This window comes from Molothrus aeneus, chromosome 21 (genome assembly GCF_037042795.1).
Source record: "Molothrus aeneus isolate 106 chromosome 21, BPBGC_Maene_1.0, whole genome shotgun sequence".
In the NCBI taxonomy this organism is placed as follows: Eukaryota; Metazoa; Chordata; class Aves; order Passeriformes; family Icteridae; genus Molothrus; species Molothrus aeneus.
Window position 1 is genome coordinate 8,093,506 of NC_089666.1, and position 27,417 is coordinate 8,120,922.

The 27,417-nt window shown below is 46.9% G+C and overlaps 2 protein-coding genes across 2 annotated transcripts; one reads left to right on the forward strand and one right to left on the reverse strand.

The window, feature by feature from the left end:
* Positions 1 to 797: 797 nt before the first annotated feature.
* Positions 798 to 7,296, reverse strand: UBE2J2 (ubiquitin conjugating enzyme E2 J2). Its single transcript, XM_066564122.1, has 7 exons — positions 7,195 to 7,296; positions 6,113 to 6,243; positions 5,423 to 5,463; positions 5,008 to 5,110; positions 4,399 to 4,537; positions 3,660 to 3,740; positions 798 to 3,082 (listed from the first exon to the last, which is right to left on the reverse strand). Exons 2-7 carry the CDS (start codon positions 6,241 to 6,243, stop codon positions 2,804 to 2,806), a joined length of 774 nt encoding a protein of 257 aa, XP_066420219.1. The 5' UTR covers positions 7,195 to 7,296; the 3' UTR covers positions 798 to 2,803.
* An 8,897-nt stretch (positions 7,297 to 16,193) lies between these two features.
* On the forward strand, positions 16,194 to 24,453 carry SCNN1D (sodium channel epithelial 1 subunit delta). Its single transcript, XM_066564241.1, has 12 exons — positions 16,194 to 16,522; positions 17,259 to 17,520; positions 18,333 to 18,520; positions 19,016 to 19,119; positions 19,453 to 19,616; positions 21,104 to 21,202; positions 21,793 to 21,910; positions 22,528 to 22,606; positions 23,011 to 23,068; positions 23,267 to 23,322; positions 23,721 to 23,796; positions 24,187 to 24,453. The coding sequence occupies exons 1-12, from the start codon at positions 16,194 to 16,196 to the stop codon at positions 24,451 to 24,453; spliced, it is 1,800 nt and encodes a 599-aa protein (XP_066420338.1).
* The last annotated feature ends 2,964 nt before the right edge of the window (positions 24,454 to 27,417 follow it).

Below are 27,417 nucleotides of genomic sequence, written 5' to 3' on the forward strand. Positions count from 1 at the left end.
TTTAGGATTTCTGGGATTTGGGATCGTTCCCAGGTCAGGATTTTCCAGGATTCCCCGAATCCGCTCCAGCCCCAATTCCCGACACGGCGGCGCCACCTCGTGGCCGATCCCCAAAACCCCAAATTCCCGGAAAAATGGAAAAAATTCCCAAATTTCTGCCACTCCAAAAGGGAAATAACCCGGCGGGGCAAAGCTCCCGGCGCTAATTAAGAATTCCTAATTAATCTTAATGAGCCGTCCTCATTCCCAAAAGAAATTCCAGGAATTTGGGAATTCCTGGAGTTTTGATGGAATTAATTCCCTTTTTTTGATTTTTCTGCTGGAAATGGGATTTTCTGGCTTTAAAAATCCAATTTTTTCCCCCATGAAAATGGCAGGATTAATTAACCCCCGATTAATAAATAATTAAATTACCTGTAATTATTAATTAAATTAAGTATTCATAATTTATAAATTGTTTATAAATAAATCAGATAATTACAATTATATAAAACTATATAAAGTTATGTATCTAGTTTATAATATTATAATTTATTATTTGTAATTTAATATTAATTAAAATCAATAATTATCAGCAGGAATGCTCCAAAAATATCCCAAAATTTCAAGGAATTACAGAAATTATGAATGATGAAGGAGAGACACCAAGACATCCAAGGGAAGCTGGAAAATCCAACTGAAAAAAGGAAAACAATCAGGAAAAATGAATATTTTTCATTATTTTATTTATGAACTGAAATATCCCAAACCCCATTTTTTCCCCATGGAATTTTATTCCCCAAAAAAGCCCCACAAAGTCGATTTTTTATGGATTTTTATTATGAATAAATCACTTTACAACGCAGCCACTCCCACTCCTCTGAGCTTGGAAAATCCAGGAAAAAGGGGAAAATCCCCCCAAAATCCAGGAATTTTTATTAAAAATAAAGATTCTGTGGGAAAATTCCCAAACTTTCAAATCCATGGAATTGCAGCTGGAATTTCAAGGATTTATCCCAAGATTTTATCCTGAGGGAGAGGTTGAAATTTAATTTTTTCTTTTTTTGGGGGGAAAAGCTGAATTCGCAGGAAAACACAAATCAACCCCAAAAAGTGGGAATAAAAATTCCATTCCCAAATCCTGGAATCCACAGGGATCCCACAAATCTTCCTCCAAATCCAGGGAATTCCAAAGAATTGGAAGTTTTGGGTTTAAATGCCAGAAATGTTTAGGGGAAAAACCAAAAAATTTTAAAGAATTTAATAAAATTAAATTCTTTAATTCTAAATTCTGGGGTTTTAAAGAATTTAATAAAATTTAAGGGTTTAGTTCAGCAGACGAATCCCAAAGGAATTTTGGGATTTGGGGCAAAATATTTCTGGAATTCCAAAGGAATTTTGGGGTTTTTAAAAAAGAACTGAAGTAAAGGGAAAGAAATTTGGGGTTTTTCCTCAAAAAATCCCAAAGGAATTTTGGGGTTGGGATCTGGGGTTAGGAGGTGAAATATTCTCAGAATCCCAAAGGAATTTTGGGGTTTTTAAGAATGAAAACAAATCCCGAATCAAGTGGAACCACATTTGGGGTTTTCCTCTGACCCAGCTGCTCTGCAGGAGCTCCTTTGTTATTCCCACCCCAAAATTGGAATTCTTCCCTCCCCAGGTGCTGCTCCCTCCATCCCCAGAGCCCCAAACGCTGAATTTTGGGACACAAACCCCATTTTTGGGACACAAACCCCATTTTTGGGACACAAACCCCATTTTTGGGACACAAACCCCAGTTTTGGGACACAAACCCCAGTTTTGGGACACAAACCCCATTTTTGGGACACAAACCCCCAGTTTTGGGACACAAACCCCCAGTTTTGGGACCATAAAACAATTCCTGGACAATAAAACCAATAAATTTGACTTCTCACCAGCAGCAAGACCCAGAACCCACCACAACCCAGAAGGGCAAAGCCCCCAAATTTTCCACCCAGAGTCCCATTCCAAGAGTCCCACTCACCCGGAATTGAAAACTCAACAAAAATTGGCTGAAGCTGTTCAGTGTTGGAACCACAGATGGGGCAGAGCCCCACAAACCCAAAGGCTCCCGAGCCCGCCGGGGCCGGGCCGAGCCCCAAAGCTGCCCCAGAGGAGTTTGGTCCCTGCAGGGCCCTCACTCCTGGCCCTGCTCCTCAGCTCTTGACTGTGCAGCCCACGATGAGCAGAACCCCAAACCCCACAGAACCAAGGAGGGGCAAAAAACCCCAAATTTTCCACCCAAGAGTCCCATTCCAATGAGCCCCACTCATCCTGAATGAAAAACTCCATTAATGGAGTCAAAAGTGGCTGAAGATCCTCAATGTTGAAACCAGAGATGGAGGAGAGCTCTACAAATCCAAGTGGCTCCCAACAATGCTTTGGCTTCTGAACCCAAGGCCCACCACAACCCAGGAAGGGCAAAAACCCCAAATTTTCCACCCCAAGAGTCCCATTCCAAAGAGTCCCACTCACCCTGAATTGAAAACTCAACAGAGTCAAATTTGTTGAAGATCTTCAATGTTCAAACCACAGATGGAGGAGAGCTCTACAAATCCATGTGTCGCACCAAGCCCCACCACAACCCAGAAGGGCAAAACCCCCAAATTTTCCACCCCAAGAGTTCCATTCCAAGAGTCCCATTCATCCTGAAGTGAAAACTCAACACAGTCAAAATTGGCTGAAGCTCTTCAGTGTTGGAACCACAGATGGAGCAGAGCCCCACAAACCCAACGGTTCCGAGCCCGCCGGGGCCGGGGCAGGGCCGAGCCCCACAGTCCCCGGAGCCCGCTGGGTGCGGGGCTCACTCCTGGGCTATGCTCCTCAGCACGTACTTGACTGTGTAGGCGAAGGCGGCGAAGCCCACGATGACGAACAGGTTGGCCAGGGCCCCCCCCAAGAGTCCGTGGTTCCGCGGCGGCTGCTGCAGGCCCCCGGGCGCCAGCGCCGCGCGCGGCCCCTGCGGCGGGGCCTGCCCGTGGTGCCCCAGGTGCGCGTCCCCGTCCGGCACCACGTCGGGCAGCGGCAGCGGCGGCGGCCGGGAGCTCAGCTCCTCCTGGGCCTTCTGCTTCTGCCGCATCTCCTGCAGAGGGGACAGCAAATCCATGGGCAAGGGCAACCTGGGGCATCTGGTGGGTCTGAGTCCTTGGAAAAGGGGAGGAGGAAACTGGGGTGATTTGGGCGCTTTTGTTTGATTTCCTGCACAGGGAAAAAGAAAATTAAATGGGAGAGTGGAATTTGGGGAGGGGCAGGGAGGGAGGCCTGGAGCTCAGCTTGTCCTGTGCTCTCTGCTTTTGTTTCAGTTCCTGCAAAAGGGGAGAGCAAACTGGGGTGGTTTGGGTGCTCTTGCTTGATTTCCTGGAAAAAGGGAGAGGAAATTCAGTGGGAAAGTGGAATTTGTGGTGGCTTTGGTTGATCTCCTGCATGGGAAAGGGGAAACTGAGGAGGGGCAGAGGGGGAGGTCTGGAGCTCAGCTCATCTTGTGGTTTTTGCTTTTGCTTCATCTCCTGCAAAAGGGGAGAGGAAACTCAGTGGGAAAGTGGAATTTGTGGGGATTTGGGGGCTTTTGTTGGATTTTCTGCATGGGAAAGTGAATTTGGGGAGGGGCAGCAAGGGAGGTCTGCAGCTGAAAAATGAATAATGAATGAAGATTTCCTTACCTCCACCACTTCAGGGAAGAGCTCACAGAAGACTTTGTCTTTTAAATTAAATGCTAAGCTCTGTGCAGCCAGCTGCCTTTTCTGGGGAGAAAAACCAAATTTATCAGCAACTCCTTGAAAATTCAATCCATTGATGTCAATTCTACCCCTGATTTCTCACCAGAACGGTGCAAACCTCACACCAAGCAGGTTTTAACATTTAAACCATCACATTTGTGAAGATTATTGACTAAAATTGAGGTTTATAAGCACAAATTATGTTAGTTTTTGATCAGGGTCAAGGAAAAAGGCTGGAAAAAAGAACCAAATCCCAACCAGGATCCCTGAGATATCCCAAAGTCCCAAAGCTTTCTGAAAGGTTTGTAGCTCTTAAAATTGACCATTTTTCACTAAAATTGATGTTTATAGATTTGAATTATGTTAATATTTGATCCTGTGGATCTGTGGGAGAGGCTGGAGAGAGGAACCAAATCCCAGCCAGGCCTTATCCCTGAGATATCCCCAATTCCCAAAGCTTCCGAAATGGTTTGTAATACTTAAAACATCAAACTTGTGAGGATTTTTCACTAAAATCGATGTTTTAACACTTCCAACATCACATTTGTGAGCGTCACTGACTACAGCTGATGTTTTGTTGATCCTGTGCAATCAAAGTCAAAGAAAAAAAGGAACCAAATCCCAGCCAGGCTTTACCCTTGAGAAATCCCAAACTCTGTGGAACTCTGCCCAAGGGACTCACGGTGAACTCGGAGGTCTCGATGCTGCCCAGGGTGGGCCCCTTCTCCACCATGAAGCTGAGCAGCCCCGTCAGGATGGTGGACACGGACCAGGCCGGGTTCCAGGTGTCCGGGTGGAAATCCGTGATGGACAGACAGAGCCTGACAGGGACAAACAGAGCCAGGAACCGGGAATGGGGCTGGGAACGGCTGGGGCGGGAACGGGGCCTGGGTTTGGGATGGGAACGGCTGGGATGGGAACGGCTGGGATGGGAACGGCTGGGATGGGAACGGCTGGGGCAGGAACGGGGCCTGGGTTTGGGATGGGAACGGCTGGGATGGGAACGGCTGGGATGGGAACGGCTGGGATGGGAATGGGGCCTGGGTTTGGGATAGGATCAGCTGGGATGGGAACGGGGCCTGGGTTTGGGATGGGAATGGCTGGGATGGGAACGGGGCCTGGGTTTGGGATGGGAATGGCTGGGATGGGAACGGCTGGGATGGGAACGGGGCCTGGGTTTGGGATGGGAATGGCTGGGATGGGAACGGCTGGGATGGGAACAGCTGGGATATTGGGAAAGACTCTGTGATTTGGGATGGGAATGGCTGGGATGCTGGGAAGGAGCCCTTACCTTGTGTTGCACTTGAACCTGCCATTGGGGGTGATCATATAAATACTGGGGGGTTTGAAAGGGAATTCTCGAGGGAATATTAATTTTCCGTGGTAATATCCACCTGCAAACCAGCAAAAAATGGGTTAAATGAGTCATATTTTAAAAAAATCTCCCATCCTCAATTCCCCTGCTTTATTCCTTCTTCTAAAGCACCCAAAATGGGTGAAATAAATTGTATTTAATAAATACATATAAAACTATATTAAATAAATCCTAAATCCTACTCTTGATAAGAGAAGAATGACTGACAGCAGCATTCCCTATTTCTTCACCTCTTTCCCAGTTTTTGGAGCCGTTTTTAGTGGGGTTATTTTGCCTTTCCCCACCCCCTGGAATTCCTGAATTTCCTGCAAACGCCCAGGCAGGGATTTACCTTCATATGGGGTCAGCTCAGGCCCTCGCACCACGTAGTGCCTGGAAAAGAGGGAATGGAACACTGGGAAAAACCACAAATACCCCAAAAAATCAGGAGCAGCCTCAGGTAAAGCTTCCCTCTGCACCTGCCCAGGCTCCAGAGAGAGGGAGAAAGAGCTGAGAGCGTGGGAAACCTTCTGCTGCTCGGGGCTGAGGGACAATCCACCCCAACTCCCACCCCAGTTCCTAATTCCCACCCCAGATCTCAATTCCCACCCCAACTCCCACCCCAGTTCCTAATTCCCACCCCAGATCTCAATTCCCACCCCAACTCCCACCCCAGTTCCTAATTCCCACCCCAGATCTCAATTCCCATCCCAATTCCCACCCCAGTTCCTAATTCCCACCCCAGATCTCAATTCTCCATCCCAATTCTCACCCCCACCCTCATTCCCATCCCAATTCCCCAACTCCCACCCCTGTCCTCCACCCCAATTCCTTCACCATCCTCAATTCCTACCCCTAATCCCCATTCCCAATTTCCATCCCCATCCTCAATTCCCATCCCAATTCCCATCTCAGTTTTCCATCCCTAATTCCCCATTTCCGACTCTCCCCCTCCAATTCCCATTTCCCACTCCCACTCTCATTCCCCATTCCAATTCCCATTCCCCCATTCTCAATCCCCACTCCCATTCCCCATCCCCACCATTCCAGGATGTTGGAGGGCAGGGGCTCAGCACAGATGTAAGGCACTGGATCCTTTTTGATCCTCAGGTAATCCTGCTTCAGCCTCTGCGTGGCTGTGGTGGGGGCCCTCTTATTGCTGCTGCTGCTCATCTAAATAAAAAACAGTTAATTCGTTAATTACAATGAAATCCATTCATTAAAATTCATTAACGCAACCTCAGTAAGCACAGAGCTTCATAGAACCTTTCTCCAGGTCTTTATAAAATCCACTTTATGGTTGTATTTGAGATGTAAATTCAATGATTTGGATTTATATTCTATTACTTGAATTTTTAAGGAGCAAGAACCATGGAAAAAGGGGGAAGAAAAAGGGAAGAAAAGAGGGGGGAAAGAGGGTAAAAAGGAGGGACAAAGGGGAGAAAAATGGGGAATAAAAGGGAGAGGAGGAAAAGAGGAAACAGGAGAGGGAGGGAAAAAGGAAAAGAGGAAGGGAGGGAGTAAAAGGGAGAGGAGAAAAGGAGAAAAATAAGGAAAAAAGAGAAGGAAAGGGGTGGGAAAGGAAGAGGTAAAGAGAAAGGGACTGAAAGGAAAAGGAGAAAGAGGGAAAAGGAAGGAAGGGAATGAAAGGGAGAGAGGGGAAAGAGAAATCAGAGAGGGAGGGAAGAAGGGAAAGAGGAAAGGAAGGACTGAGAGGGGAAAGGTGGAAAAGGAGGGAGAGAAGGAGAGGGAGAAACAGGAGAGGGAAAAAGGAGAGAGGAAAGAGAAACAGAGGGAGATGGGGAAAGGAGGGAGAGGAGGAGAACGGCAGAGAGGGGTGAGACAAGAAGGCAGCAGAGGGACTGAAAAAGAAAGGGGAAAGGTAGAAAAGAGAGGGAGGGAATAAGAGGGGAAAAGAAAGAGAGATGGGGAAAGGTGGGAGAGAGGAGAACGGCAGAGAGGGGGTGAGAGGTGAGACAGGAAGGCAGCCGAGGAAAGGAGAGACTGAAATAGAAGAGAAAGGTGAAAAAGGGAGGGAAGGAGAGGGGAAAACGGAGGGAGAAGGAGAATGCAGAGACAGTGAGACAGGAAGGCAACCCGCCCGTCCCTCCCCGTCCCGCTCACCTCTCCGCGGCCGCCAGGCCCCGGGCGGCCCCTCCTGCCCGCGGCCGAGGGAGGGAGGCAGGCGGGGAGCGGCGGCCGGGCCGCGATGGCGGCGGAGCGGGCGGGGCGGGCAGCGGCGGCCGCGGCTCCCTCACGGCTGCAGCCAAGATGGCGGCGCTGCCGGGAAGGAGCCGGCGGCGCTTCCGGGGCTCGCGCGGCTTCCGCTTCCGGGGCCGCGCGCGCAGGGCGGGAACCGTGAGGGGAACCGTGAGGGGGACCTGGGCCGGGCCCACCCGCGATCCCTGTCGTGACCGAAAGCGGGAAAATATCGCGGTCAGGGCACGGCCCCGCTCCCTGTCGTGACAAAAAGAGAGAAAATACCGCAGTCGGGACACGGCCCCAGCGGGGAGGGTGATCCGGACACGCCAACTGAGAGAAATAGGGCTCAGACTTTAAAAGATTTTATATAAAAATGCTGAATGAAGGATAAAAGGGGCGATATCCTACGCAATTTGCCAAAAGCACGGCCTTAGCTTAAAATAATTTTTAATCTATTTTTGCATATATATGTGTGTGTGTAAAAGTATGTATTTTACATATATATATGAGATAAATATAAATATATATATGTAAAAGTATATTAAAAGTATATGTAGATATATATATATCCTATTTAAAAAATCTCTTTTTAAAGGAGAATTAGCCCAAAAAACCTCCATTTTAACGTGGAATATCCCCTAAAAACTTCTTTTTAATGAGGAAAATCCCAGAAAAATCCTTTTAAATGAGGAATATTCTATAAAAACCTCTTTTTAACAAGGAATATCCCCAAAAATCTCATTTTTAACAAGGGTGGAGCAATAAGGGGAGGTGACAAAGCCATGCCAGGGCAGGTGACATCACCAGAACTCTGCACAAACAGCAATTAACAATTTAATGAACATTTTAATTAATGATTAACCCCATGTCATCAGGCCTGCCTGGCAGGTGAAGCACCAAGGGTGTAGAAAAGTTATTTTTTTATTTATGTATTTTTTGTTTATAGGAATTAAATGGGATTTTTTATGTAGAAAGTGGGGGTTTTATGTAAAAAAGTTAATTTTTTATTTATGCTGTTTATGTTTATAGGAATTAAATGGGATTTTTAAGGGTTTAAGGGTTTGTTTCGGGCATTAAAAATAAATTAAAAACAGGTTTTAGTAGCAAATTTTAAGGGTTTTTAAAGGATACAATAAAACCTGGTGTTTGATGTATGAAAATAATGTTAATAAACATAAATAAAGTTTTTTAAAGCTTTTCAAATGTCTCTGGTGTTCTCATTTTCCCATCTCCCTCTGATTTTCCCTCTCCTTCCCTCCCTCCCTTTTTTAAAAGCTTTTTTCCCCTGTTTTTTAAAATATTTTTCAAATTTTTAAATTTTTTTTTTAAATTAAGTTTTTTTAAAAATAAATTTTCTTTTAAATATAGCTTTTTAAAAATAAAGTTTTTTTAAAATAAAGATTTATAAAAAAAAAGTTTTGAAAAAATAAATTTTCTTTTAAAATAAAGGATTTTTTTTAAATAAAGGGGTTTTTCAAAATAATTTTTTAAAACATTTTTTAAATACATTTTTTTAAGCTCCCTTTGCAATTCCCCGCTCCGGCGCTGCGGGGAACCCTCCAAGGTGGGAAAGCGGGGCATGGCAGCTGGATTGACCCCAAAACAAACCCTGGGCAGGGCAGGGAGCTGCCGGGGCCTTGGGCAATCGCGAGTTTTAATTGGGATTTGTTAATGAGCGCTCGCTTGCTCCATCCCCTCCTCCCTGCCCGGCTCCTCTTCCTCCCGCCGCCGCCTGCTCCGCTCCAGCCGCAATTCCCACCTCTTGGCCGGGAATACTTGGGGATTCCTCACCTGCGCCGGGCCCAGGAGGGGTTTCCAGCTCCTGTTCCTGGAATTCTTTGGGATTTTTGGGAGCTGCCACCTGCTCCAGTTCCAGCTGGAATTCCTGCCCTGGGAATCCATTTTGGGGCTGCTCCAAGAGCTGGGAGGGATTTCCCTCTCTTTTTCAGGAATTTTTTGGATTCCTCATCTGTTCCAGCTGGAATTCCTGCCCTGGGCATTGCTGCCAAGCCTTGGGAATCGATTTTGGGGCTGCTCCAGGGGCCAGGAGGGATTTCCAGCTCTTTTTCTTCCTGGAGTTTTTTGGGATTTTTGGTAGCTGGGAGCTGCCACCTGCTCCAGTTCCAGCTGGAATTCCTGGATTGAGAATCGATTTTGGGGCTGTTCCAGGAGCTGGGAGGGATTTCCACCTCTTCTTCCAGGAATTTTTTGGGATTCCTCATCTGCTCCAGCTCCAGCTGGAATTCCTGTATTGGGAACCGATTTTGGGGCTGCTCCAGGAGCTGGGAGCGATTTCCACCTTTTTTCCAGTTTTTTTTGGGGATTTTTGGCCTTTTTCAGGAGGGAGCGATGCTGTTTGCAGCTCCAGGATGGCTGCAGCTCCCGTCCCCTCCCAGCAGGGAGGTTCTGGTGTTCCCGGACCCTCAGAATTCCCCCAGACCCTGCTGGGTCTGACTGGAAATCAGAGCAAAACCCATCCCCAGCCAGGATCTCAGATTTGGGGTTCCAGGGGGTGACAGATCCGTGAGGAAAGGACCCAGAAGAGGAAGAAAATCCCCCAAAACCCCGGAATTATTCCAGAGGGATGCCAGGAGCAGCTGCAGGTTCCCTCCTCACACAGCTGAGTGAGTACAAATGAATGCTTGCTCATCCCAGCAGGACTTTAATTTTCATTTTAATTTGAATTTCCGGGCTGGATTTTAACCCTCTGCACCCAGGGCAGGGCTGACGTGGAGCTTGCTCATTAAGGAGGGGTAATTAAGGAATATTTCCATGGCTGCTGATTAACAGATTAGTCATGTGCTCATTGCTCATGTGCCAGGGAGTTTTACTTTGGAAAATTGGGATTAAAAACGAGCCCAGCAGGGGTTAAGGGGTATTGAAGCAGCCTGGAGCAGGTTTGGCAGCATTGGGACATCCCCAGTGTGCAGGTTCAGATCCCTGGGAGGGATTGCAGAGAAATCCCCCGGCCACGGCTCAAAGCTGCACACAAAAAACAATTCAGAGGGGAAAATATCAATTCAGGGGTTCCAGAGGGGAAAAAAGGCAATTCAGGGATTGCCAGAGAAAAAAGAGGAATTGAGGGAATCCCAGAGGAAAAAGGAATTGAGGGAATCCCAGAGGAAAAAGGAATTGAGGGACTTCCAGAGGAAATTTAGGTGTGCAGAGCTCCAGGAGAGGAGGAGAACATCCGGAAAATGCAGGAATTCAGCACAAAAAGCAGTTCAGGGATTTCCAGAGTAAAAATAGCAATTCAGGGATTCCCAGAGGAAATGCTGGTGTGCAGAGCTGGCCACTGGATCAGCCAGTCCAGGCCAGCTCCTGCGGGCAGCTCCCAGTGCTCCCAGTGCTCCCAGTCCTCCCAGTGCTCCCCTGTCCCCCCCCTCTGGCAGCAGAATTCCCGCTGGCTCCGGAGGCAGAGCCTGCCCTGCACAGCTCAGGGCTGCTCCCCACCCTCCTCCCTCTGCTGCTGCCCTGGCGGGGATGCCGAGCCCTGGGTGCTCTGGGTGCTCTGGGTGCTCTGCCCTGGCAGGGATGCCGAGCCCTGGGTGCTCTGGGTGCTCTGGGTGCTCTGCCCTGGCAGGGATGCCGAGCCCTGGGTGCTCTGGGTGCTCTGCCCTGGCGGGGATGCCGAGCCCTGGGTGCTCTGGGTGCTCTGGGTGCTCTGCCCTGGCAGGGATGCCGAGCCCTGGGTGCTCTGGGTGCTCTGCCCTGGCGGGGATGCCGAGCCCTGGGTGCTCTGGGTGCTCTGGGTGCTCTGCCTTGGCAGGGATGCCGAGCCCTGGGTGCTCTGGGTGCTCTGCCCGGGCGGGGATGCCGAGCCCTGGGTGCTCTGGGTGCTCTGGGTGCTCTGGGTGCTCTGCCTTGGCAGGGATGCCGAGCCCTGGGTGCTCTGGGTGCTCTGCCTTGGCAGGGATGCCGAGCCCTGGGTGCTCTGCCCGGGCGGGGATGCCGAGCCCTGGGTGCTCTGGGTGCTCTGCCCTGGCGGGGATGCCGAGCCCTGGGTGCTCTGGGTGCTCTGGGTGCTCTGGGTGCTCTGCCTTGGCAGGGATGCCGAGCCCTGGGTGCTCTGGGTGCTCTGGGTGCTCTGGGTGCTCTGCCCTGGCAGGGATGCCGAGCCCTGGGTGCTCTGGGTGCTCTCCGGGAGTTCTGCACCCCCAGATTTCCTCTGGCAGCCCCTGCGCTGCTGCTTGTGCCGAGCTCTGCATGTTCTGGGTGTTCTGCTCCTCTCCTGGAGCTCTGCACACCAACATTTCCTCTGGCAATCTCTGGATTGATTTTTTTTGCTGAATTCCTCCTGTTTCTGGATGTTCTGCTCCTCTCCTGGAGCTCTGCACTCCCAGATTTCCTTTGAGAATCTCTGAATTGCTGCTTGTGCCGAGCTCTGCATGTTCTGGGTGTTCTCCTGCTCTCCCGGAGCTCTGCACACCAACATTTCCTCTGGCAATCCAGAGTGGAAAGAAAAGATGAGACATGTGGTTTATTCCTCTTAAATTTTACAATTATTTAAGAGATTCCAATCCTATTAAACCAGCTGTTATTAGTCTGTACTACCCCTCTTTTATATTAAAAGGAAATTTCACAAAACATACCTGGAACCTTGTTTAAATTAAAAAAAACCCCAAAACATTATTTCAGAAATTTAAATTAAAAATTGTAATTTAAAATTTTTAAAATAATTTTAATTTTTAATTTAAAAAAAAATCAAATTGAATGATGAGTTTTAGCAGAGCCTGGTGAAGAGTTAATTAGCTAAAATCTCATTTAAAACCTCCCAGCTTTGGGAACCTTGTTCTGTCACGTTCGTGTCTCTCCTCGCCCCGGGTTGTGCAATGGAAAATGCAACAATCAATCCCTGACAATGCAATTATTGCACAAGGAGCAGCCACCAGAGCACAACATTGCTGTCCTGCTGCCTCACAATGGCAGCACCTCAGAAAAAATCCCTGCAAAATTCCCTCCAGGAATTTTTTTCCTTGGAAAATAAGGAAAAAAATCTGGATCAGCATCACTGAGAAAATCTCCTGGTTTTGTTGGGGCATTTTTGTGGGTCCTGAACTGGGAGAAACGGGGGGGGGGAGGGAAACTCCTTCACTGCTTAAAAATGTGATTTTTTTTTTTGTTTCAAAATGCAGAGATTGTGGAGATAAGAGCCCTGAGAAAGTCCTGGGGCATTGCAGGGCTGTAATTAAAAATTCTGAGTAAGGAAATGTTGATTAGGGAGGGAAGGAGAAAATGTTCTCTGTGTCCTGAGGAGCAACAATTGTGGACGTGGCCAGAAGGTTCCTTTTCATTTTAATTTTAATTTTTGTTTTTAATTTCTTGATTTTCATGGAATCACATCCAATTTCATTGATAAAGGCTGCAGAGGTAAAGAAAGTGTAGGAATTTTACCGTTTTTCTTGGGAGTTTTTATGTATGAACTGTGCAAACTCTGTCCTTGGCCCTGCACTGGGTAATTATTATCTGGAACAAAATCCAGCATAAATCATGTGTAAGTAGCATTGAAATCAATCAAAATCAGGAGAGTTTCTTGCCCTTCACCTTTGTCCTTTCTCCTTTCTTTCTGAATCAAATTTCACAAGAAATTTCTTTTTTTTTTTTATTCCACACCTTCCAGTGGGAGAGAAAATCCAGTTTGGAAAGGCAGGGTCTAAATTTATCTGGACCCCAAATATTCCCATTTGCACATTAAAAAACTTCCTGCAGAGCTGGTTTCCATGTGGGAAAGGATCAAAAATAATCATGGAAGTTCTCCTTGGTGCCCCCAATCCATTTCTCCCTCATTTCTGCCACTCTTTAACCCAAAACCTGATTTGAACGGGGTTGGTTTGGTTCTGGTTCCATCTCAGCACCTGAATCCTGGATGGGGATGGGATTGGGATTGGAAGTGGATTGGGATGGAATTGGAATGGGAATTGGGATGGGATTGGGATGGGATTGGAATTGAGATGGGATTGGGATGGAATTGGAATTAGAATGGGATTGGGGTTGGGATTGGGATGGGATTGGAATTGAGATGGGATTGGGATGGAATTGGAATTAGAATGGGATTGGGGTTGGGATTGGGATGGGATTGGAATTGAGATGGGATTGGGGTTGGGATTGGGACTGGGATATTCTTGAAGAAGCAGGAGGAAACCCACATTGATTCCACCAAGGAATGCAATTCCTCAAGGCTCGAGGGCTCCAATTCCCTGGGATCCTGCCAGGCTCTGGAGAACAGGGAAAGAAGGCAGGAAGATCCCCCATAAACGGGAAAATCCAGAGTGGGAAGAGCAAAGATGGGAAAATCCAGAGTGGGAAGAGCAAAGATGGGAAAATCCAGAGTGGGAAGGGCAAAGATGGGAAATCCAGAGCAGGAAGAACATTCTGGAGCCCATGGTTATTTCCCTAAAAACGATGACTCTGATCATGAGGGGGGAAAAAAAAAATCCAGGTGAACAGAGCAGCAGCCCTTAAACCCAGCTTAACTCCGGTGTAAGCTCCACGTTAACCCGTCTGTCCAGTTTATTCACTTCCTATTATTCCCTGGATCATGCTTTGAATAATTTCCATCATCTCTTCCTCCAGTCCTGCCCCTTTTGATGTCATCCCTGCCCTCCATAAAGGCTGGACAGCTCCAGGGCCTCCCAAATCCCACAGCTTTGGGCCAGGACTTGACTTCTGCTCAGGGTTAAGCCCAGGGCTGGGTTTAGTGGCTTCCCTAAACGCTCACAGATCAGAGTTTCTGCCAAGGTACCGTGGGGAAGGGGCTGGAATTTGGTTATAATTTGATTTTTTTTAATGTGTATTTTTATATTTGTAGCTATAAATCTTGGGTTGTGCTGTTTTTCCAGGTTGGTTCTGAATTATTTTGCTTTATTAAATTTTTAGAATGAACCATTTTAGCAAAGCAGATTTAAACAGGATGAATTCACCATAAACTTAAAATCCCACTCAGAACACCTGAAAATTATCTGAATTAACTCTGAAAACCAGGCTTTGTCTGGGGGTTTTTATAGTCAAAATTAGATTTAAAAAATCTGTTTGATAAATTCTTTAAGCATTCATTTTGGGTAATTATTGCCCTTTTCCCACATTTCGTCATGAGCAAGGACTAGATTCTTTTAGCATTCATTTTAGGTCATTATATTTTTTTTATTCCACATTTCCTCATGGCTAAAGACTCAAAGCTTTAATTTCATTAAATTGAATCAAATTAATTTCATTAATTCCATCACAGAACCTCTCCCAACAATCCTTTAGCTGCTTCTCCTCTCCTCAATTTCAACCTCTACCCCGTATTTTTATTTATTTATTTTAATTTTAATTTTATTTATTTTATTTGGAGCAAAGGTTGTCCCAAAGTTTGGACTCAGTAAACTCCTTTTAATGACATAATGAGCAGGGTGATTCACGGGCTGCTGTCACCTTGGAAATTCTCACCTCGTCATCTTCAGGACACGGAAATGTCCCAGTGTCACTCTGCTGTCCCAAACTGCCACCAGAGCCACTTTTCCATGCTCAGAAATGCTGGAATTATCCCTGGAATAGCACAGGAGATGTTTTAATTACTGGGAGAAATGATAATAAAAATATCTGGATTTTTAGTTGTATTTATGCCACTCTTGTGAGTGGTTTTCAACTTCTTTTCCATTTCTTTTCATTGCTGTAAAATACAAATACTTAAATTCCTATTTATGTGGCAAAATCACTGCTAATAATGTTAATTAATATCAATAATATCATATTATTTAATTAATATTTTGGTGGTCTTGAAGAAACACCCTGAGGGCGTTTTTATTTTATTTCCGGTGGTTTCTACAATTTTTGAATTCAATTCTTTCTCCACACCCTAATTTAGCTCATCCCCTCTGTGCTTCCAGCTGAGGTTTTTCTCCATTTCCATCCCAAAAGACCTGCCTGCACCTCCTGCATTTCATCTTGGAGCAGAGGTCAGAGGGAAATTCATCCTTTTCATTCTGCAGAATGAGATCCTACAGCAAAAATTAAAACCAGCTTCTAATTTTCTAATCCAACCAGCTGAAAGTTGAATTTTTCCCTAATTCTTTGCCATAAAGATGAAGCCATAGTGGTTTTGAACCAGTCCTGTTTTAGGCCCGTAAAACAAGAATAAATAAGAAATAATAATATAATAAATAATAGATATAATAAATAATATATATATATATATAGATAAATAATAAATCATATCTGTAATAACATGATAAATAATAATGTTTAAACCAGAATATTCCACTAGAATTATTCCCCTCATCATGAATTACAAATCTGTGTGGACCCACAATGAGTTGATAATTCAGGATTAAACTCTGCTCCTTGGAGTTCTTGGAAAGAAGGGAATTCCTCACCTTTTTTGGCCTCAAACTTCCCAAATCCACCTTGGCAAGGAAATCCTCTGGAAATGTGGGAAAGCTCCTCAGAATTCCGCAGCAGCAGCAGAATTTGGGTTCTTTGCTCCTTCCAGGATCCAGATCCTGGGGGATCTCCCTGGATTCAGATTCTCTGCAATTTTATTGTCAGGTTTTCCTAATTACAAACTCGTTTGGGCCTGCTTGGAAAAGGTTTCTTTGGAAGAGGAAACTTTGGAAAAAAACTTATTTGGAAAAGGACTCTTGGAGAAAGCCATTTTGGAAAAGGCCTGTTTGGAAAAGACCTCTTTGGAAAAGACACTTTGGAAAAGAGTTCTTTGGAAAAGCCACTTTGGAAAAGAGTTCTTTGGAAAAGCCACTTTGGAAAAGCCACTTTGGGAGAAACCTGTTTGGAAAAGGTTTCTTTGGAAAAATCCTCTTTGGAAAACGCCCCTTTGGAAAGGACCTCCTTGGACAAAGCCTGTTTGAAAAAGCCTTTTTGGAAGAGCCTTTCCCTCAGATTAATGATTTTCCATTGTTTTCCATGCCTAGAAAGCCATTTAGAGGATGGAACCAGAGCTCCCAGGAGGAGCAGGAGGAGGAGAAGCAGCCGAGGAGGGGCTGATCGAGTTCTACGGCTCCTTCAAGGAGATGTTTGAGTTCTTCTGCAAGAACACCACGATCCACGGCACCATCCGCCTGGTGTGCTCGGGCAGGAACCGCATGAAGACGGCGTTCTGGACGCTGCTGCTGCTGGCCAGCCTGGCCATGCTCTACTGGCAGTTCGCCCTCATGTTCAGCCAGTTCTGGGCCTACCCCGTGGTGCTCACCATGTCCATGGACTCCGAGCCCAAAATGTTCCCGGCCGTCACCATCTGCAACCTGGATCCCTCCAGGTGAGCTGAGCTTTGGGAATGCTCTGGGAGGCGTCCCTAAAGGCTTGGGAATGCTCTGGGATGTGTCCCTAAAGGTTTGGAATGGTCTGGGATGTGTCCCTAAAGGCTTGGGAATGGTCTGGGATGTGTCCCTAAAGGTTTGGAATGGTCTGGGAGGCGTCCCTAAAGGCTTGGGAATGGTCTGGGATGCATCCCTAAAGGCTTGGGAATGGTCTGGGATGCATCCCTAAAGGTTTGGAATGGTCTGGGATGTGTCCCTAAAGGCTTGGGAATGGTCTGGGATGTGTCATAAAGGTTTGGGAAGGGTCAAGAACCCCTTGGATGCATCCCACAGCCATCCCCATCTGCCATCCCAGCACACCTGGATGCTCCCAAAGGTTTGGGAAGGGTCAGGGATTCCTCCCCCAGGAGGGGCATATAACATTATTATTACTAATAAGTATCATTAATAATTTAAATATTAAATCAATATTATTAATAAAGATTATGAATAAATTAAATACTAAATAAAGCTATTAGATTTAGGTGTGCTGAGCAGCAGAATTTCTGGATACTCTCCCACAGAATCCCAAGGAATAACCTTTCCATGGAGCTTGTGAGATCAGAAATGTGGCATTTTTCTCAAAATGTGGAATTTTCTCCCAATCCCTGCAGGTTTGAGCTGGTCAATGAGAGATCAGAAATGCGGAATTTTCCCCGACTGTGGGATTTTCACTAATCGAAGCTGTTCCTGCAGGTTTGAGCTGGTCAGCGAGCAGCTGGAGCAGCTGGAGCGCATGGCCGAGGAGTCGCTGACCTTCCTGTACGGCCCCAAGGCCGCGGCCAGGCTGTCCCAGCTGAGGGACAGGAACAGGGACAGGGACAAGGACGGGGCCATCCGCGTCCAGGCCTGGGCCAACCTCAGCAGCGCCGGCTTCAGGCTCAGCCACAACTTCTCCCTGGTCAGGATGTGGGACCCCAGGGCCGGCAAAGAACATTCCAGAGTGGGATTCCGGCTGGTGAGCGGCACAGAGGGGGATCGGGGCACGGGGGGACACCTCTGGGGTGGGGTACGCCCCAGAGAAACTGGGGATTCACCCCAAAATACCTGCATGGGATTTACACAAAAATGCCTGGATGGGGATGGGGATTCACCTCAAAATACCTGCATGGGATTCACACAAAAATAATCTATTACTATTATGGGAATAATAATAATTCCCATATAATATAATAATAATAATATATCATTTATACATATATAGTATAAATATATAATAATGTATAACAATAATGTATAATAATAATAATAATAATAATAATTCCCATAATAGTAATATATTATAGTAATATCCTATTACTATTATGGGAATAATAATAGTTCCCATACAATATAATAATATAGATATAAATTATATATAATATATTAAAATTATATATAATTTATATACTATTATATATATATTATATGTATATTCATAGATATTGATAGATATTTCATATATATTATATATTAAAATTATATATGATAACATATTTCATATGCATAATGCATTAATATGTTAATATGTATTATAATATAATAAATATAATAGAGATAATATATATGATGTGATATAATATAATATAATATGTTACTATAATATAATAATAATTCCCATAATAGTAATAGATTATGGTGATAAGCTATTGCTATTATGGGTATAATAATGGTTCCCATATAACGATATATATAATCTAACATAACACAACAGAACAATTATTATCATATACTACTAACAATAAATCCCCCAATAACAAGAGATCGTCTCCCCCTTTCCCTGTGTCCCAGTGCAACTCCACAGGTGGGAATTGCTTCTACACCTCCCACCCGTCGGGCATGGACGCGCTGCTGGAGTGGTTCCGCTTCCACTACATGAACGTCATGGCGCAGCTGCCGCCGGGGCTGCCCCAGCACCAGCAGCACTTCCAGGACCTGGTCTACTCCTGCCAGTACGATGGGGAGCCCTGCAGGCCCAGGTGGGACACACGGCCTCAGGTGGCACCAGGGGAATTCAGGTTGGATGTGGGGAAAAAGGTTCTTATGGAAAGGAGGATAAAGTTCTGGAATGGCTGCCCAGGGCAGTGCTGGAGTCCCCATCCCTGGGGGTGTTTAACAAAGCCTGGATGTGGCTCTGGGTGCCAGGGTTGAGTTGAGGGGTTGGGGCTGGGTTGGGCTCAATGATCTTGAAGGTCTCTTCCAACCTGGGGATTCTGAGAATTCTGTGAATTCTCTGAATTTGGGGTTTCCAGGGCATGCACAGCTCCTTCCCCCTGTCCCAAACACACCCAGCTTGGAATTAAGGTGGTATCACACTTGTAATTAAAACCCCATTAAATCTCTCTTGATTTTCCAGTAAAACTCCATCAAATCTCTCTTGATTTTCCAGTGATTCCCCTTTTCCCAACACACCCAGCTTTGAATTAAGGTAAAAAATCAATTAATTAAACCCCATCAAATCTCTGATTTTCCAGTGATCACGTTCACTTCCACCACCCAGTTTTTGGGAGCTGCTACACTTTTAACAGCAAGGGGACAGATCCTTTCTGGGCAGCCACAAAACCAGGAATTCCTTATGGTGAGTGATCTGCAAAATGGGGGAAAAGAGCTAAAATTAAGAGAATTCATTAAATTTGTCCTCAGTGCAGGATTTAGTGATAAATTTTGGCATCTCTTGTGGCACAAATGTGTGCCACGACAATATTATTATTTTAAGCCCCAGCAGCATCTGGGCTTAAAAAAGCAGAATTTATGAGGGTTTGCAATAGGTGCCATTGTCACCAGGGCTCTGAGGATTAAAAATGGCTCTTGAGGGATCCCAGAACCCAAATCTGGGACCCAAACCCGAACAGGAGGGATTTGCCCAGTGCTGGTCCCCCCAGCTGTCCCCAGCCCCCCTGTGTGTCCCCAGGGCTGTCCCTGATCCTGCGGGCCGAGCAGAAGGAGCACCTCCCGCTGCTGTCCACGGTGGCCGGCGTGAAGGTGATGATCCACAGCCACAACCAGACCCCGTTCCTGGAGCACGAGGGCTTCCACATCCGCCCGGGCATCGCCACCACCATCGGCATCCGCCAGGTGGGCACGGGGTGGAGCCATCCCAAACCATCCCAACCATCCCAAACCATCCAAACCATCCCTCCATCAGCATCCGCCAGGTGGGCACGGGGTGGAGCCATCCCAAACCATCCCAAATCATCCAAACCATCCCCAACCAACCCCAACCATCCAAACCATCCCAAACCAACCCAAACCAACCCAAACCATCCCCAACCATCCAAACCATCCCAAACCAACCCCAACCATCCAAACCATCCCAAACCATCCTTCCATCGGCAGCCGCCAGGTGGGCACGGGGTAGAGCCATCCCAAACCATCCCAAATCATCCAAACCATCCAAACCATCCCTCCATCAGCATCCGCCAGGTGGGCATGGGGTGGAGCCATCCCAAACCATCCCAACCATCCCAAACCATCCAAACCATCCCTCCATCAGCATCCGCCAGGTGGGCACGGGGTGGAGCCATCCCAAACCATCCCAAATCATCCAAACCATCCAAACCATCCCCAACCAACCCAAACCATCCCCAACCATCCAAACCATCCCCAACCATCCAAACCATCCCAAACCATCCCAAATCATCCAAACCATCCCCAACCAACCCAAACCATCCCCAACCAACCCAAACCAACCCAAACCAACCCCAACCATCCAAACCATCCCAAACCAACCTTCCATCGGCATCCACCAGGTGGGCACGGGGTGGGACCATCCCCAACCAACCCAAACCATCCCAAACCATCCCAAACCAACCCCAACCATCCAAACCATCCCAAACCAGCCTTCCATCGGCATCCACCAGGTGGGCACGAGGTGGAACCAAACCCAGCCATCCCAAACATGGATGGTTTTGGTATCTGCCAGGTGGGCACAGGGTGAAACAATCCAGCCATCCCAAACCATCCCCAACCATCCAAATCATCCCAAACCTTCCCCAACCATCTCCAACCATCCCTTTTGGCATCTGCCAGGTGGGCACGGCCCCTCGGGGGCACGGGGACGCCTGGTGGGCTTGGGGTTCTCTCCTTCCTCTCTTCTTCCTCTCCTTGTGCTCAGGTCCAAATAAAATGATCCCAAATGTGGCCTTTTGGAATCCAGGAGGTTTGGCCCAACCCAAGGACTGGGATGTCCCCTCTGGTGGCACAGGGACACCCAGCAGGCTCGGGGTCCTCTCCTCTCTGTGCTCAGCCCCAAATAAAAAGACCCCAAATGTTCTTTTGGCTCTCAAAAATTTGGAGCCTGATTTCATTCCCACTTAATAGATATTACATAAAAGATATAAAACAAAAATATTAATGTATATAATATGTTGTATATTAATGATATTCATTATATTAATTTATATTGTTCCCCTGATGTTAATTACCGAGGTCCAGCTCTGGTGCTCATTAACTCCCTGCCCTTCCTGCAGGGTGATGGCTGGCTCTAATTAACCCTGCTAATCAATCACTCAGGGCACTAATTAATGAACCCTGCTAATTAATCACCCTTTGTGTCCCCACAGGACCAGGTGAATCGCCTGGGGGGCAACTACGGCCGGTGCACCAGGGACGGGGCCGACGTGGCCGTGGAGCTGCTCTACAACAACTCCTACACCCTGCAGGTACCGAGCCTGGTTTAGCTAAACCCGGCTTAGCCAGGCTCTACAACAACTCCTACACCCTGCAGGTACCGAGCCTGGTTTAGCTAAACCCGGCTTAGCCAGGCTCTACAACAACTCCTACACCCTGAAGGTACCGAGCCTGGTTTAGCTAAACCCGGCTTAGCCAGGCTCTACAACAACTCCTACACCCTGCAGGTACCGAGCCTGGTTTAGCTAAACCCGGCTTAGCCAGGCTCTACAGCAACTCCTACACCCTGCAGGTACCGAGCCTGGTTTAGCTAAACCCGGCTTAGCCAGGCTCTACAGCAACTCCTACACCCTGCAGGTACCGAGCCTGGTTTAGCTAAACCCGGCTTAGCCAGGCTCTACAACAACTCCTACACCCTGCAGGTACCAAGCCTGCCTGAGCTAAACCCGGCTTAGCCAGGCTGCAGCTGCTCTACAACAACTCCAATTTTTTTTGCCCTTTTCTCCATCCTACAGATTCCAAATTTTTTCTGATTTATCCATTTTTTTCCCTTTTCTCCCACCAGTTCCCCGCTAGAAATGTGGGTTTTTTTGGTTTATCCCAATGCTTTCCCTGTTTCCAGGCCTGCCTGCACTCGTGTTTCCAGCGGGCCATGGTGCAGCGCTGTGGCTGTGGATATTTCTATTACCCGCTGCCCGCCGGGGCGCGCTACTGCGACTACAGCCGCCAGCCCGCCTGGGGTAAGGAGCAGAGACAAATTCAAATAGAAAATAGAAAATTAAAAATAATAATAATAAAAAATCATCTCTGGGATTACCTGGGAATAGCGACTACAGCCGCCAGCCCGCCTGGGGTAAGGGAGCCTGGGAGGGAATAAATAAAACTAAAACATATGAATAATCGAAATATATTAATATTGAAATAAAAACATGAATACATGAATAATAATAATAATAAAAAAAAATGCCTGGGATTCACTGGGAATAGCAACTACAGCCGCCAGCCCACCTGGGGTAAGTGAGCCTGGAAATGAAATAATAATAATAATAATAATAATAATAATAATAATAATAATAGAATTCACTGGATCCTAGGAAATAATCACTGGGATTTCCTAAATACTTGGGAAAAAAACCCCTGGAAATTCCTGAGTCCCTGGGGAATCCCTGGAATCCAAGAATTCCCTGGGTTTCAAGGATCCTGGATCCATGGGGTGGGAATTACCTTTAAGGTCCCTTCCAACCCAAAATTCAGGGATTTCAGGATTCAATTCTGATTATTTTCCTTTGGGATCATTCCAAAGGGAGTGGGGATTCCTGGGAATTCCCAGCCCTGTTCCTCCCATCCCATTTTCCAGGGCACTGTTTTTACCAGCTCTACTCCCGGCTCCGGAATCACCGCCTGGATTGTTTCCAGCACTGCCCCAAACCCTGCAGGTGAGCCCCAGAAATCTCAATTTAAATTTCAAGTCAATGCTCCCATCTTTGTAAAATTTAATTTAAATTAAAATTAAATTTATTCAAAATTTAATGTAATATAAATGGAATTTAATCTAAATGTAATGGAAATTAAAATTAAATTTAAATTTAATGTTCCTATATTTTTCTCTTTTAAATTTAATGATTTAGATTTATTCTATTTAATCAACATTGAATTTAATACATTTATTTATATTATTTATATTTATCATATTTAATTATTCAGGGTTTATTTTGTGACCTGAATTGGGAAGCTTTTCCCAAAGTTCTGAAGAGCTGCCCTGGGACTTTTCTGGATTTCTGGGAATTCTCCCTGGGCAGCTCCTGGTGCTCAGAATTCCTGGGTTTTTTTTCCTCCCCAGGGAATCCCTGTACAAGGTCTCAGCTGGCACAGCCAAGTGGCCCTCGGCAAAATCCCAGGTACTGCAAAAATTCCAATCATGAATATTCCAATATCAAATATTCCAATAATGAATCTCCCAGTGACAAACATTCCAATGCCAATATTCCAGTATCAAATATCCCATTGATAATAATCCATTGGAAACATTCCAATGGAAATGTTCCAATGCCAATATTCCAATAACAAATATTCCAATGCCAACGTTCCCATGGCAGGACTGGGTGCGCCAGGCTCTGCGGCACCAGAACGGCTACAACTCCAGCAGCAGCAGGTAAATCCTGGGATCATCCCAATCCATGGGATATTCCCAATCCATGGGGTCTGGGATGGGGCAGGGAGGGCAGCAGGTAAATCCTGGGATCATCCCCGTCCCAATGGGATCATCCCAATCCATGGGGTCTGGGATGGGGAGGGCAATGGGAAAACCTGCACAATCATCCCAAAAAAACCCCAAGGAACTCTAAAAAAACTCCCAATAAATGTCCAAGAAGTTCCCAATAAAGCCCAAAAAAACCCCCAATAAATTCCCAGTAAATCTCCAATAAGTCCCCAAAAAACGTGCCCCAGTCCCAACTGGGAATGGCCTGGAGCCAAGTGGGAATGTCCCCAGCACCCCTGGCAATGCCCGCGGTGCCGTGCCAGCCGTGCCATGCTGTGCTGTCCCTGCAGGAGGGACATTGCCAAGGTCACCATCTTCTACCGCCAGCTCAGCTCCCAGGCCGTGCACGAGGCCCCGCTGCTCTCAGTAGGTGACAGCTCCTTTTTATTCCCTTTCCATGGAATTCCTGAGAGTTCCAGCAGGGATTCATTCCTAGAATTTAATTACTTACCTTTATTTTTAGAGTATGTAAAAATATATATGTTCATTTATATGACAATATTAATTATTAATTAACATAAATTAATTTAGGCTTTATTTTTACATTATACATAAATACATTTATTTGTTTATATGACGTTAATATAATTTTATTTTTATTTTATATTATATATAAATTTATATACTTATTTATTATATTATATTAATTAGCTCAATTCCCAGACTGAGGAATAGGGAGACCATAGAAAAATCAATAGAAAAATCCAAACAGAACCCCAGACCTGTCCCATACCTGATCGTCTCTGGGTTTTCCAGGAGAACCTGCTGCTGTCCAGCATGGGCAGCCAGTGGAGCCTCTGGTTCGGCTCCTCGGTGCTCTCGGTGGTGGAGATGCTGGAGCTGCTCCTGGACACCCTGGTCCTGTCCGGGCTCTTCTGCCTCCAGAGGCTCCGGGCCCAGAGGGGCCCCGGGGGCTCCAGCCCCACCCCGAACGCCAGCCTGGCCCCAGGGAATCCCAGGGAATTGCGGGAGGGAGCCCAGGACTCAGGACTGGGGCAGGAGCTGGAGCTGGGACAGCTGTGAGGAGGAGCTGGGGGGCTGGAGTTCCCAAATTCTGGGGGAAACATGACAGGGACACCCTGGATCCACAGCTGGGGGGGGGTGGAAAAGCCTGGAATTCCCAGATTCTGGGGAAAAGTGCCAGGGATGTCCTGGATCCCCAGCTGGGAGCTCTGGCAGTGCTTGGAATACCCAAATTCTGAGGGGAAGGTGACAGCGATATCCTGGATCCACGGCTGAGCTTGACAATGCTTGGAATTCTCCTGGAATTCCCTGAATTCTGTGGGGAAAGATCACAGGGATGTCCTGGATCCTCCCCTGGGATCTCCCTGAGGGTGGAAATGTTTGGGATTCACCTGATCCTGCTGGGAAAGTGCCAGGGATGTCCTGGATCCACAGCTGGGAGCTCCCTGAGCATTGGCAGTGCTTGGAACTCACCTGGACTCTGATCCCACCTGGAATTCCCAAAAACCTCCTGGAATTCCCAAACTCCACCAGGCCCTGATCCCACCTGGAATTCCCAAACCCCCCCTGGAATTCCCAAACCTCTCCTGGAATTCCCAAACCCCTCTTTCCCTCTGGAATTCCTGCTGCTTTTGGATTTCCTGGGTAATTCCCACCAACTCTGACTGTTCCAGAGGGAAATAAAGAGAAAAAAATCCAGGATTGGGAATTCTTCAGGTCCCAGAAAAACCCTCCGATTCCTGTGGAATGCTGTGGTTTTATCGCAGGTAACAGAGATAACGTTAATTTTTGTTAATATTTGTTAATACTTGTTAATTTATCTGTACATAAAACAGAATAGACAACTTTATTTTTGATGGGGATGTTTGCACAGGAGCATTTTACTCTCTTGAAACCCACAAACTTTGGTTTTTTAAATTATTTTTTAAATAATAAAATGCTCTGAAAACAGATTTTGACTTTTTTTTAAAAAAACCCCGATTTTTGTGTGCCATTCAGTGCCCCACAGCTCAGCCTGGAGAAAGGGTTAAAAATGCAGATTTTGGTTAATCCAGCAAGAAACCAAGCTGAGAAGGAGGAGGGAAGGAGTTTTTATCCAGATTTTTATTAAGAGTGCTTCAAGAGACCAGAGAAAGGAGAGGGGAAAAAAGGCAGAGAGCACAAGAAAGAGCTTTGGAATTGTACAAAGGTGATTACAGAGAGAAAAATCTGAATTTCCAGAGGTGCAGGGAGGGGAAGGGTTAAAAAATCCGGGTGCAAAGAGAGTGGGGAGGGAGGAGAGCAGGGGTAGGAGTTTAATTTTATTTACAGCGAGGGCAGAGCCTCAGGCTGGCCAAAAACCTCTGAGATGGTAAAAACCCCTGTGAGACAGCAAAAAAACGTCTGAGGTGGCAGAAAAACGTCTGAGATGACCAAAATCCCCTCTGAGCTGTCCAGAAACCCTCTGAGATGACCAAAAAAACATCTGAGGTGCCAAAGCCCCCTGAGCTGGCCAAACAACCCCTCTAACATAACCAAATAAGGCCTCCGGCCTGGCCTAACCCCAACCCCTCTGGCCTGGCCCAACCCCTCCGGCCTAACCCCAACCCCTCCGGCCTGGCCTAACCCCAACCCCTCCGGCCCAACCCCAACCCCTCCGGCCTGGCCTAACCCCAACCCCTCCGGCCCGGCCCAACCCCAACCCCTCCGGCCTGGCCTAACCCCAACCCCTCCGGCCCGGCCCAACCCCAACCCCTCCGGCCTGGCCTAACCCCAACCCCTCTGGCCCAACCCCAACCCCTCCGGCCTGGCCTAACCCCAACCCCTCCGGCCTGGCCTAACCCCAACCCCTCCGGCCTAACCTCAACCCCTCCGGCCTGGCCTAACCCCAACCCCTCTGGCCTAACCCCAACCCCTCCGGCCTAACCCCAACCCTTCCGGCCTGGCCCAACCCCTCTGGCCCAACCCCAACCCCTCCGGCCTAACCCCAACCCCTCTGGCCTGGCCCAACCCCTCCGGCCTAACCCCAACCCCTCCGGCCTAACCCCAACCCCTCCGGCCTGGCCTAACCCCAACCCCTCTGGCCTGGCCTAACCCCAACCCCTCCGGCCTGGCCCAACCCCTCCAGCCCAACCCCAACCCCTCCGGCCTAACCCCAACCCCTCCGGCCTAACCCCAACCCCTGTGCATTCCCTGTGCAGCTCCTGGGTTTTTCTTGCACAAATCACAAAGTTTTTGCCGTTCCTGATCCTGATTTTGATATTTCCTGATATTTTTGATGTTCCTGATCTCTCAATCCCAAAATCCTCCCTCCAGTTCTCTCCTGGAAGACGCAGGATGATTAATTAATTAATTTGATGATCTCAGAGGTATTTTCCAACAAATAATTCCATTTGATGCCTGGCCCAGCTCAGCTTCTCACACCTGGATTTTTGGTTAAAGGCATCAAATCTTCCAATCCCTTTTTTAAAATTATTTTTTCCTTTAAAATACTCCAAGAATTTTCGCAGCTCAGAGGCAGCAAGGCTGGAATAACCTGAAAAAACCCTGGAATATTGAAAATCCCAGCTGGAATCAGAGATCCAAGCCCAGACTGGATCCAAGTCCAGGCACTTGGGTCAAATAAAGAGAGAAAAATTCCCCCATATCCCAAAAAATCCCAAGGATGGAGGATCCTGGTGGCTGAGGGGTTTTCACTTTTAAATTCCTCCTGTTAAATGTGGTTAAATCCAAGAGAAAACACTCACACCCCCTTGGAAAAATAAAAGATAAAATGAGAAAAAAAAATAGAAAAAAATCCAATTTAGGGCATCAATTCTTCCAACCAGGATGGTACAACACAAATCCAGCTGCATTTCAGGCAGGAAAAACAACAAAACGTTCATTTTTTCATCCCACTCAGAGCCTGAAAATGCTCAAATTTCAATTTGAAAATTGAATTTTCTGCGTGCCTTCCCCACTCTCCCCTCCGAAATTTGGAGCCCACACCCCCCCAGAAACGCCCCCAGGAGAAATAAAACATCCAAGAAACACAGGAAATAGGGA

Bases quoted from the DNA above. Each gene is read 5' to 3' on its own strand.
- SCNN1D (XM_066564241.1), top strand. From the start codon at position 16,194: ATGGAACCAGAGCTCCCAGGAGGAGCAGGAGGAGGAGAAGCAGCCGAG. The intron at 19,120-19,452 runs GTGAGTGATCTG...GTGTGTCCCCAG, and splicing joins AAAACCAGGAATTCCTTATG to GGCTGTCCCTGATCCTGCGG. The intron at 22,607-23,010 runs GTGAGCCCCAGA...TTTCCTCCCCAG, and splicing joins CACTGCCCCAAACCCTGCAG to GGAATCCCTGTACAAGGTCT.
- UBE2J2 (XM_066564122.1), bottom strand. From the start codon at position 6,243: ATGAGCAGCAGCAGCAATAAGAGGGCCCCCACCACAGCCACGCAGAGG. The intron at 5,464-6,112 runs GTGGGGATGGGG...CCTCTTTTCCAG, and splicing joins CCCTCCAACATCCTGGAATG to GCACTACGTGGTGCGAGGGC. The intron at 4,538-5,007 runs GTAAGGGCTCCT...TGTCCCTGTCAG, and splicing joins AGGTTCAAGTGCAACACAAG to GCTCTGTCTGTCCATCACGG.